General features: G+C 37.4%; 2 protein-coding genes across 3 annotated transcripts in view; both read right to left on the bottom strand.

The window, feature by feature from the left end:
* LOC122352551 (disks large homolog 2) overlaps positions 1-6400 on the bottom strand; it is a 110536-nt gene extending 104136 nt beyond the window's left edge. For both annotated transcript variants that reach the window (XM_043249993.1, XM_043249990.1), the window contains exons 1-5: positions 6281-6400; positions 2745-2914; positions 1800-1936; positions 1100-1244; positions 790-955 (exon numbers count right to left, since the gene is read on the bottom strand). In XM_043249993.1, coding sequence (XP_043105928.1) covers positions 790-955; positions 1100-1244; positions 1800-1936; positions 2745-2790 — 494 coding nt within the window. In that variant the 5' untranslated portion in view covers positions 2791-2914; positions 6281-6400. The remainder of the gene's footprint in view (positions 1-789; positions 956-1099; positions 1245-1799; positions 1937-2744; positions 2915-6280) is intronic.
* LOC122352440 (disks large homolog 2-like) overlaps positions 6060-12585 on the bottom strand; it is a 23752-nt gene continuing 17226 nt past the window's right edge. The window contains exons 5-8 of the mRNA XM_043249852.1: positions 8507-8547; positions 8362-8425; positions 6281-6405; positions 6060-6084 (exon numbers count right to left, since the gene is read on the bottom strand). Coding sequence (XP_043105787.1) covers positions 6060-6084; positions 6281-6405; positions 8362-8425; positions 8507-8547 — 255 coding nt within the window. The remainder of the gene's footprint in view (positions 6085-6280; positions 6406-8361; positions 8426-8506; positions 8548-12585) is intronic.

The raw sequence follows: 12585 nt of genomic DNA, 5'->3' as shown, positions 1-12585 counted from the left end.
GCTAAAAGCATGGTCAGGTTTATCCAAAACAGATGAATGCGAATATGCTAATGGTTATTGTAATATCATGGCAGTTTGGAAATGAAATGTCTAGTCACTGGTGCTAAAATGTTAATACTTTATTGTGTTTAATCCAATACACTACCTACTAAACGATGCTCAAAACATAGCAATAGAGTTAGCTAAAGCAAAGTGAAAACAAACATGTATTATTTTGAAGCAACATTTCAGCTTGCTTCTTGCACCTTTTTGCTTATTTATCAAGCGCTGTATTATGCAGTACTCAGACATGCGTGCTCCACAAGTACAACACTGTAACAAGTGAACTACTGGGCAAGTTTACTATATTAAGTTTACTTTGACTTTGATGTCATAAAATAGCAATGCGCATAGAACCGTGCAAAAACTGTAAATATGTATTAATTACACTAAACATAAACTGTGTGAAAATGAACAAAAGCTGGGTTTTTTACTTCCACTCAGAAGGAAACTGAAGTGAATTGTGCTGTGTATATACGGGCACATTTTAGAAATAATGCAGGTAGAGCCTATGTTGCTCTATACATTCAAACAAACACGGATCACTAAAAACCTAGGAACGTAAAAACAGTACAGAACTAACAGGACAGGAAGGAGTAAAGGATGGGACAGTAAATCCCAAAACAATCCCATCACTAGGAGTGATGACGATGCTTGATTGTCTTTCGGATTTCCACGGGACACATGGGGAAAGGGGGCTACACAGTCTACCTTTGGGCAGTGGCTTCTGGTAGAAAGGGAGGGAATTACCGTAGGAAGGAAAAACCATCCAACCTGTTAATGTCCTCTTCCCCCAGCAAGTGCTTGGGCAGGGGGGAATATCGGCCGGGGGAGATGGGCGGAAGACTGGACTTATATTCCAGAGTGCCATTATTACCGGGGGAAGAGATATGATTTTCCATAGCGGGTGAGAATGCTGTAGAGAGACAAAGGGAGTGAGTTTTTCATGCCGAATTAAAAAAAAATGTAACATTTCCATTTTACTATCAAATTTCTAAGCACTAATAATTTTTCGCTAGAATTATTCTGAAAGCATATGAATGTGGTAAGAATCACTCACAGTGTGTGATATCAGGCGGCCCATAGGGGTCTGAGAGATAGACACTAGTGGGTTTCCCAACCTTTAGGTATACAACATCCGACGTGTTCTTCAATATGGCCACTGCTTCTTCATGGGTCACCTCTTCTAGAGTGTAGTTATTCACCTGGGCGAATAAGAAAGCAAGCGAGATGTGTTAAACGGGCAATCCAGTTACGTAAACAGTTACGCTCTAGTGGTCAATGGCGAATCAGAGCTGCCAAATGTGTCCTGCCCAGTGGATTACACACAGCACTGATCTTGCTAATTAAATCAAACTCAGTCTTAAAGCATTCAACAACCCCCCTGGATTAAAAGCGATGGAGTTTGACACTGACACTAGAGCGAAACTTCAGGAATTTAATCAGCCAACTATAGATACAGCTCATTTTCTCATTTCTCTGTGGGCATATTCTATGTGTTTGGACAGCGTTTTTGTTTTGTATGAAACACTCAAAACCTGCCTCAAACTCATGCCACTGGTTGAGCCAATTGGAGCTGCTTTAAAACATTTTGGGGGGAAATAAACAGAGAAATATCTGTAATACAAAAATTCAAACGTAAAGACTTAGTAAATTAGAAATACTTAAAATACTTAAATAAATATGAAAAAACTAAACCAAACTGAAACAATAAAATAAAATAAGACAAAATATAAAATAATATGGTTAATGAGCCATACCATAAGCAGTCTGTCTCCAACTTGCAACCGTCCGTCTTTCTGCGCAGCTCCTCCATCAATGATTTTAGTGACATAAATGCTGTTATCGCCCGGGATGTGCTGGTTTCCCACACCGCCTGCAATGCTGAAGCCGAGCCCTGTAAAATTTTGAGAAAGGACAAGCGTTAACTGTGACCCCACAGATGCAGTGCAATTTTCCAAACCTATGCCATTCCCTCACACAGAAGCAACGCTCAATCTTTCAGAAGTTAACTGACTACTTGTAATAAACAGTACTCAAAGCTCTCTCAAAAACGAAAGAACACACTTTCCTAAAGCAAAGTCTAGTTCCTAAGTTTCCTCCAGGAGAAAACAAGTGTTATACTGTAGAGTTGTGTTGATGTTGCGGTGCCCGAAGCTCTTCCTCCAAATTTGTGCAAGTGCTGCTGTATGTGTGATGCATCTTCCTNTTAGGAGAAAACAAGCGTTATACTGTAGAGTTGTGTTGATGTTGCTTCGGATTTGAGGAGTCTACGGTGCCCGAAGCTCTTCCTCCAAATTTGTGCAAGTGCTGCTGTATGTGTGATGCATCTTCCTCTATGTGCTCTGAATAATGCATCAAAGCTGTGTCTTTCTCAGGATATAGTTCTATTTATTGCTCCGCCCAAACAACAACCAACAAAAGAGAACGTGATAACTCTCGGGCTCAGTAGATTTTCAAATCTTGATTTGTTTTCCATTTATTTTCTCACTCTAGATATGAATATGTACATGAGTAATAGCCTGTTTTCTTTTATAACGGCATAAATCAGAAAAAAATATCGGAGGCAAAACTATGAACGAACAAAACTAAAGCAAAAATTATTTTTCCACAGAGGAGCCAACCACCGTGACACATCCTTAATGCAAACGGTGACACACAGCTCAGGTAACAGATGGGTTTTACGGTAATTGTAAATGTGAAACCTTTTGGTCCTTTTATGAGTTTGATTTCGGTGACGGTTTCCAGCATTGGTCTCCTCCTGCGCACGTAGAGCCTCACAATCGATCCGGCCGCTTTCAGAGCCTCCACCGCCTTACTGTGAGACACCTCCGAGACATCTGCGTCGTTTACACGCAAAATACAGTCATTCACTCTGCGGAGAGAAATAAGAGCGAGGAGTGAGTTTTCTGGAGCCCCCAGTGTGTGGTGAGCCTCCTGCAGAGAGTTCCAGATCACGGCAGCCTGTGGTCCAAGGACAGCCGCCTCCTGGGGCATGCTCACATAGAGCAGCTGAGACCCAGCAAACAAGTACACACACTCAACCAAACCATGAACACACACATATATGCAATGTATACACAACTGATTCAAAGTTTTAAACAAATCAGTTTAGACAGTTTAACATGATCCCTGTGGCAACGTATGGGGGAGGTATAAATAAAAATAGAATTGCAATATACACATTTAAAAATACTACATATACATCAAAAACCACGAAGATATTTTTAGTAAATTTACTACCATAATTATAATGAAACTTAAATTTTTATTAGCGATATGGATCTGGCAAAACTTTGGAGGTGAATTTCTCTGTATTTAGATTTTTTTTCAACCAAATGCTGTCATAGTGACTTATTTATTCAGCCTTCAGATTATTTACAAATCTCAATTTAGAAAAACAGACACTTATGACTACGTTTTGTGGTCCAGGAAATAAATTTAACTAAAATAAAGCTTAAATACAAAATATAAGCATACAGAAATATAACAAACCCATGAAAAACTGACAAAGTGCATGACAAAATTGCTAAAACCTACATTAAAATAGCATATTATATAATTACATACAAAAAACAAGTAAAAAATTAATAGTATACAAATAATACTAAAATCATGATATTATCTAACATGATTTTTTTTCATGCTAATTATATTCATTTTATTATGTAATTTTTTATAGTGTATTTTATTATATATATGATTTGAATCATTTAATCATATACTGCAAACATTACCAGAATAATCTTATTCTCATCACTGATCCCAGTCCAGCTCTATAAAGTCTGATCATACAAGTACTTTACCCAATATAGAATCTCTAATGCAACTTCCTTTGCTCTTGTGCCTCAAAACTTTAAAGCCTGCATGATTTACCCAGAGACTGTTCCGCTTCCAACACTCCCAAAGTCAAACAAGGGCAGAGCAGAAAAAAAAAACCATACACAATGTAATTGCTTCTCTAAATGCTGTTCACCTCCAACTCACGATAAATCTATCACAGCTTATTGGCGAACGTTCAAAGTGTCGTACTCTTTTAAAAGACAGAATGCAGAACATGGGGTGGACGGGAAGGGGAATGGAAAGAGAAAGAGAGAGGCAGAATACTGAATGTTAAAGTGGCGCAACTAGCCCAGAGAAAACAAGCAAGAGGAGGACTGGTGATGCTCCAAGCCCTGACAGACCTGATTGAAAACGAGAGGATGAGAAAACAGCCAAGTCATGGAGCAGAGCAGGGTGAAAGGCTCAGACGGGGCTGCCACATGCAGCTGCTGTTCAGTGAGCCACACACACATGCATACAAAACACAGGAAGATCTGCTATCTCTCCAGCACAATCTAATTATGCTTCCCTCTAATAAAACAACCCTCTCAATCAACTCCCGATCGGCCCTGACATGAATTTCAAGCACATCCAGCCAGGAATAGAAACTCTACAGCGCACCAATATCAATTAAACCTTCAACCTTCTCAGAAACAGCCATCTTATTGCTCAAAGAATGCTCTTTTATAGATCTGGAGACTTAATTAAGTTCCGTCATATTATTGAATAATCAACTTTCTGTTAAAATTCCTTGGGAAACATAAAAATAGAAACAAATGAGATAATTGTTGCCATGCAGCAGGAGTGTGGACGGTATCAGATCATTTGATATTTGTGGAAGGAAAAATAGTTACATTCATATTCATGAAAGCTGTTGATTGCAAATTAGCTTAAAAAAATAAATAACAGAGACAAATATCAACATTTTTAAAGTGTACTATCTCTTTAAATTTATTGGTTTCATTCACCATTCCTTCAGTAAGGTGTCACAAAAAAGTTTTTTTCAAAATAAATTCTCACTAAGTCAAGAAATGAATCTTCGAATCTTGAGTATTTACGTAAAATGTATAATGCAAACGTGTTTGTTTTTAGCCTGTGGAAGATTGACGTGATCTGAAAGTGATTTGGTCAGGTCTATTCGTTATAACCACACACGTCACCTCAGACCTCGCCGATGGTAAATTTTTTAAAGTACCTCGCGGTCAGAGTGTGTGGCAGTCAGCAGAAAACTTCAGGTACTTCAGCTCTCCAGAGAGACATTAGGACTGTGATAAACAGCCCGGTTTCAATCATTTACAGCAGCGCGAGGCAAAAGGGCGAGGGAGGTAGAGAGAAAGAGATTGCTCTACAAAGCCAGAGCAATAAGTAAGATCATTATGTTTCGAAAAAGAAAATTACACACTGATCTACTGATTTTATCTTCATCTTAGTGAGAAACACAGTATTATTTCTTCTGTCCATCAATTANAGAGGCAAAAGGGCGAGGGAGGTAGAGAGAAAGAGATTGCTCTACAAAGCCAGAGCAATAAGTAAGATCATTATGTTTCGAAAAAGAAAATTACACACTAATCTACTGATTTTATCTTCATCTTAGTGAGAAACACAGTATTATTTCTTCTGTCCATCAATTATTAATCAAAATGTTTAAAATGAATTCATAATCACTTCCATAATACACAGAAATGAATTCAAAAAGACCAGTTTCATAACAAACATCAAGAAAAAAAAGTTCCAAAAGGCACGATTACAAATGTGATATCGATTTTATACAACAGTTCAATAAACAATAAGTTAATATTACATATTAGACACCATGTTGCCCGTTTTTGCTCCATTTCTCCAACAGCAACAAAATAATAATAATAAAAATAACAATAATAATAATAATAATAATTCCAAACGGCTAGAGTTGTTAACATTTCTCTGAGCAACACGACAAGTGTCTCGTTCCTGAATGAATCAATCGTTAAATGATTCGGTTCAGTCGCTATGAATCATTTGTTAACAGTGACTTGCTGTCACCTACTGGTGAATTTAATTTCAGATTTAAAGTATCTTTTCATTTTTAAAATAATTTCAAATATCAGTATTCCAAGTTTTACGTTGATACTGGTTTAGTTTGATTGTCAACAGCCTAAATGTCTTATTATTCTAATTGAATGATTGTAACAATTTGACAGTAAAGTTGCATGAAAAGATTAATTTCGATCACTGAAGTCCAGACTGTCCACACATAATATAAAGAATTTCAAAAACAGCAGCTGTCCACGGTAGTCAGATTTTCAATATCGCACACCCCTAATTATTATATTTTCAGCACACAAATTTTAGTGTTTATTTGGAGAATATGTAAAGTTAGTTTAGACTTTTCTATTAGCATTAACGCAATGAATGCACACAAGTGAGTTACAAAACCCACCTGAGTCTGCCATCTTCAGCTGCCGCTCCTCCAGGGATGATCTTTGTGATGAAGATCCCAGGATCATCGCCGATGTGAGGGTTATCTGTACCACCGGCTATACTAAACCCCAACCCTGAGTTACCCTGAGGAGACACACACACATGAAAGATAAATTGTCCCTTTATGAGAAATACGCCTCAGTGAAAAGATCCTAAATAACAGAACAAAAAGAAAGAAGAGGAACATTATTTTTGTAGGAGGTGCACTTTGCTACCCATGACTCATCAGTGTTTACAGTTTGGCACGGCGTGCTCCTCTGAGCAGCGCAAACTCACAAATCAAAACCTGTCACAACCGTGGGCTAGAGCCACTTTTAACATCAGAGACATAAATAGACTAACAGGCTCATATTTTGAAGTGACGTGTTTATGATGGGGCTCTCCAGGGTTCCGCCTCGGTATAACACACAGGCTTTTATGCTTTAAAAAAAGATCATGAGGAGAATTAATCTTCGCTGATTAGAGATGTTCTTCGGCTATGTCGAGAGACTGGACAGAACAGTTACAAAAAGGCAATAACAAATGTATAGCATCAGGTTGGAGAGATGGTTTTAAAGTGAAAGAAAGAGAGAGAAATGGGTGACAATAACAGATCAGCCCCTAGCAGCAGAGTTATCGCCTCGGCTTGTATCCAATTTTCTAGCTTGTAATCTCAGTTGAGTCTGCAGAAACTCCTGAATATATACTCTCAGCCTCCTGGCTCCAGGGTCGGACAAATCTGCGCTCCCTCTGGTCTAGTTGACCTTTGCTATTGTCCGTGCTCTGTGTCTAGTCATGTGGATCCGATTGCAGCTGCCAGAATGTCATCTGCAGCCGTCTAATTCTCTCTCTCTNTATACACTAGCCCAATTAAGAGGGTTCTGTGACATGTCTAAAATAAAGCCAACGTTTGAATATAAAATACATTACAAAAGTGTATTATGATATTCGTAGTTTTGTGACAATGCCTTCGGAAATTCGTATATTTTGGAAATATAATTTATAAGTAATTCAGAGACATTACTAAATATTCATGATTACACATTTCGTTAGTTATGTTCAGTTTGTGCTATTGTGTCTTCTGAAGGTGTGACCAAACATGAAAATATTAATTATATTAAACACAGAATTTAACACAGTTGTATTTGAAATAATCCATATTTGTACATTTGTACAGAGTAGGCTTTTTTCTTCTCGCTTCTGAATGACTGCTGCTGCTTTTAATCACAACATGTTAAGTCTATTGTTAAAAAGCGCAGCATTCCAGATTTGTGAATATTTGCGAATTCTCAATGACTTGAGTCCAAACCAGTGAAATATGATTTTCAAACCCATGAAAACTGACTGACATTTGCGAAGCCTTTCCGCGAGGGTGCAATCTCACTTATAAAATACATTATTGCTAAATATGTCTCAGAGAGATTCACATATAAATATACACACAGTGCTAGGCAGTAACTCATTATATGCAATATGGATTATATCATCAGATTCCAAAAATTAACTGTAAGTACTGTATATAGGGTCAAAGATGTTAAGATGTTTGCATCAAAAGAAATTCACAAAAGTGATTTTATGTCCACAGAAAGTGCAATAAATGTAAGTAAAGTCTCTACTTTTAAGTATGTAGGATGAAAGTAATTAAACTCTGAATGTTTCATAAATATATTTTAGTTGTAAGTATGCCTGACGAGATTTTTACACAATGACATTTTAGTGGGTTCATTTAATAAATCAGGGGAAAACAAAATTGCAATCAATTTAAACTGAAAACTTTAAAGCAGTATCACACTTATTGTTTTTATGGTTAAACCCCTTTTTGTCTTTGACCCAATTAAAATAATGTTGCTCATAATCAAATTACAGTTACTTTTTTATGGATTACATGATTACATATTGTTGTGGACTGTGTATGAGTGTATACAGGGTAGACTGGGTAGATCAATTTAGATCTAACATTCTCTTTTCACAAGCTTATCCACACAATGACTAGACAAATCTAAAAAGCAATCATCATTACACCAAATGATCTCACATTTAAAGTCATTACTAATCACAGACCAAGCTTGTTCCCTGACTGGTCATGTGTGATGGTGATGTTTCAAGATCACGCTCGCAAGCCAGGCTGTGATTGATTGGATTATCATACACGAGCATTAAACATGACCTGTGCTCATCTCAAGTCTATGTATCTATAAATGTGTACTGTGAGAGAGAGAGAGAGAGAGANNNTTCTGTCCCATTTACCTATTGGAGGGAAAAAAACGGAATCCCATTAGATGTGTTTGCAGATGCGATTCAAAAAGGGCATTAATCATTTAACCGTCGCATTAAATATCTAACTGCGATGCCACAATGACATCCTAAACCAGCAGCAGCCAAATGATGTGGAAAGAGGTTCATAACAGTTCAAAACATTTTAGGACCGAAGCAGCTGTGATAAAGGATTAGTCGAATAACATCATAAAAACATCAGCATTCAACTCATTCTCCTTGAATGAAAACAGGAACGGGGCTTTCATACCTCTTCAGCAGACACCGAGCCTCATATCTATTCAGCTCACCGCATTAGCTGTAATTGTCTAAATCTGAGTCCGGACACTAAAATCCATAATCATTTACCTGCTTGTACAATGGGACCAGGCCTCTAGAGGAGACATGCTGGCTCAGGGAGCCCTTCGGAGATGAATTCATACTCAACGTGCTGCTAGAAATGGCATTGAAAGACAACTAATCCAATTTCAAGTTCAATTTCAAATGAGGGTCATCTTCGTGCTCGATTGGAGACATTCATCTTAATTATTCTTTAATAAGTGAAGCAAATGTAATAGCCAAAAGGCGCTCTAATACATGCTAAGGAGCTTTTCGAACTGCATGGGTGCTTTCGCGTTCACACAAATATCCTTAACATTTGACTTTTTTTAAAGGTGCTGTATGTGGGATTTTGACTCTACTAAAGTATAAAAATACCAAAATATTTTTGCAGAACATACTTGTTTATCTGAAAAACAATGCTACAGTCGGTTATTCTTTGAAAATGTGTGTTCCGGCCCAGAATGCCGGACTTTGTTTTGGTCAGTTTACCCAATAGTGCTTCGGAAAACAGGGTTAGCAGTTATTTCATTTCAATCATTGCCATGTGCGCTCGTTTCAGTTGGTGTTGTCATTCTGGAAACCTTTGTGTGTGGAGGATGCGCTGGGTGAAAAAAAACGTCTCCCAATATTTCGAATTTGGACTGCAATACCTTGTTCAACCACTCGGTGTCAATCCTACATATAGCGCCTTTAAATAAACTACAAGGATCTGATCACAATGTACACTGAAAACTATATAAAAGACAAAAATACTGTAATTATGATACTATATTTGCATATTATGTATTATTATATATAGCTCTAAAGTCTTTTGAGATTTTCTTTTAATGTTTTTGAAAGAAGTGCTGCACTTCTTTTTTAATCAAAAATACAGTAATACTGTAAAACATTAACACAATTTAAGATAACTGCAGAAATTCATAGCTTTGCATTGTAAGTATTTATTGCGCTCAACTAATGCAATGCAATTTGTGTGTTTTTACAGTTGAAACATAAGAAACACTATTCGTGTGATGAAACATTTTACAGCTATTAAAAGGTTTATTTTCTGCCGTAACCAGCATCATTTCACAGGTGCTGTCCAAAGAGCATGTTTTGAACAAGGACATTTTATGTTGAAGTGCCTCGATAATAAGGCAGCCTTGGCATTTACAGTGAGTGCGCATGTTTCACATTTTGACTTTTTTTTTTATGTTGAAGGGAGTATTTCAGACAGCTGGAGAAAGAGAAACGGTCATTCATGGCTAATTGAAACCCAGTGAACAAGCTCATTTATGCCTCAGCCACCTCAGCTGTTCAACAGAGAGAAAGAGAGAGAGACATAGCTGAATACCGTCTCACTGCTCTCCTCAGAGCGACATGACCTTTCATTTACAGCATCAGTTGGAAGGCCCTAGACTACACCTGCTCTTAAACATGAGGACCAAACAGATGTCAAGAGCACAGAGCTCACTCCACAGCATTTCTCAAATGAATTCATTTGTTGAATTCTAGCTGACATTCTTCAGTCAAGCATTTGGTAACATATTTAAGTAGGTCCAGAGTCAGCACCAGAATGAATTACTTAAGGGGGTATTTGGAAAATTGGATTGGTCACATATTACTGTTATTACTCGTCTGAAATAAAAAGACAGAAGGCGCATGAATTATGGAAGCCTGATTCCTCTGAATAAAATAAAGGTAATTAAAATAGAGATAATTTTTATCTCCCAATTCTGACTTTTTTTTCTAGCAATTATGATTTTTTTGTAATAACCGCAAGTCATGAAGTCAGAATAACGTGATGGTAATTGAAAATTGTGACAATTAAAATAATATTAAAATATTAAGAGTAAATACTGGCAAATCTGGCAAGATACTGGCAAGATATGAGTATGAGATAAAAAGTCGCAATTAAACTTTTATTTTTTTTATTCAGTGGCAGAAACAGGTTTTCACATGTACCAAACATGTTTTTAAAAAATAAATACAATAAAATAGATTAAATAAATTTTTAAACCACACATGCACTACCCTAAAACACACAGAACTTTAAAAATAAATAAATGCAAATTAAAATACATTTTAATAAAAACTAATTCAGGAGACAACAGCTGAGCCGCTTCTCAGCAGTTTCATTAGCGAGCAAGTGCAAGAGCTCTTCAGAACACCCTGAAAATGCCAACGAACACAATCAGGGAGATAACTGATGGATGTGATAATTGATGGATGAGCATGAGAAACCAATAAGACGGAGTAAATGAGATCATTAACAACAGCAGTGCTCATCAGAACAGAACAACAGCCCTTATCAACCGACTTAAGACACTGATAATCAAACGCACTTCATGTGGTCATTAAGTTTGGAGAACTTTTCTTTAGGTCAGGAAAACATGGCCTTTCCATCTTCCCCCCGAAGAAATGACCCAATTACTGGGCTTTGAGTGGCATTAGCATTCTGAGCCTCATGGTGTTGCAAATGTGAGACGCTGGGGATCGGGGGAGAGTGCAGCTGCAGAGGGGACGGTGGGAGGGGAGTTCACCGTGCAGCATCCGGGGTGTAAAAGCTCACATTAAACCGGTGAGTCACTGCAAATGTGGCACCAAACAAACCCGCGAATGTACGCCGAGCCTGAACGCGTTCATCCGCGCGGCTTGTGCAAACGACGCAGAGCGGGTCATGTTTCCATGCCGACTGTTGGACTACAATGCGGGAACCCGGGCACTTTCAAGCAAGAAGCTTTCCCTTTAGAGTTCTGGCTGATGGGATGGCATATTTTTACGCCCATCGCAGTGATTAAACACGAAATATCCCTCGGGCCGCGACATAATAAGACTCGGTTTCCTCAATACACACCCACGTGGACTAATTAGCACTATGAACTAACCACTGTTATTCCTGACAGCTAATGGAAACACAAAGCCGCTGTTAAAAGTAGGCAGAAAGGGTCATTTTGCTAAAGCTAGGCGGATGCTATTTAACAGCTACACTGACTCAGTAATGCTTTATTAATCCTGTCGCCCCCCTGATTATCTTTAGCGTTCATTCTAGATGAGCTCTGTTCCCACTACAGTAACAGCGAGCACAGTGGAGGATTCATAATTAACAGTCCTTAACCAGATTTCTCACCAGGTCTAAAACTAGGCGGCAGTGGGTTGAGATTTCAACTATAGTGTCTATTGAATATTCATTGTTTGTACACATTTAAATTGCAATATATTAAATCCAAAATTAGAGTCTATTGTTTACATAGACAGAAAAGCAGCACACAAAATATCTTTTGTAGACCGAGTTTAATATTCAAGGTGCAGTGTGTAATATTTAGGAGGATATATTGACAGAAATATATGCAACTACGTTTTTAGAGGTGTACCTTACACAATGAACCGTTGTGTTGTTATTAACTTAAATTGAGCTATTTACGTGAAAGTCGTACGTAAAAGTTTGTACAGTAACTGTTAGTTCTTGCGAATGTAACGCTGACGCAAGTTCTTATCAAGGCTTATTTGTTTACTGAAAACTACAGGTACATTGTAAAATACATATTTAGAATAACTTATATATTTTATCATATAGCAAAACCAGATTTTCAGAAACAATTACACAGATTTAATTCACTTTAAAACACTTGTGCTGCTTAGTATTTGTTTTGAAATATTGGAGCATTTTAAACATTTTTTAAAACATTATAAATGTGTTCACTGTCATGT

The sequence above is a fragment of the Puntigrus tetrazona genome, chromosome 10 (assembly GCF_018831695.1).
Source record: "Puntigrus tetrazona isolate hp1 chromosome 10, ASM1883169v1, whole genome shotgun sequence".
NCBI lineage: Eukaryota > Metazoa > Chordata > Actinopteri > Cypriniformes > Cyprinidae > Puntigrus > Puntigrus tetrazona.
Note: the sequence above shows the minus strand (reverse complement) of the source record. Positions and strands in the feature narration are given on the sequence as shown.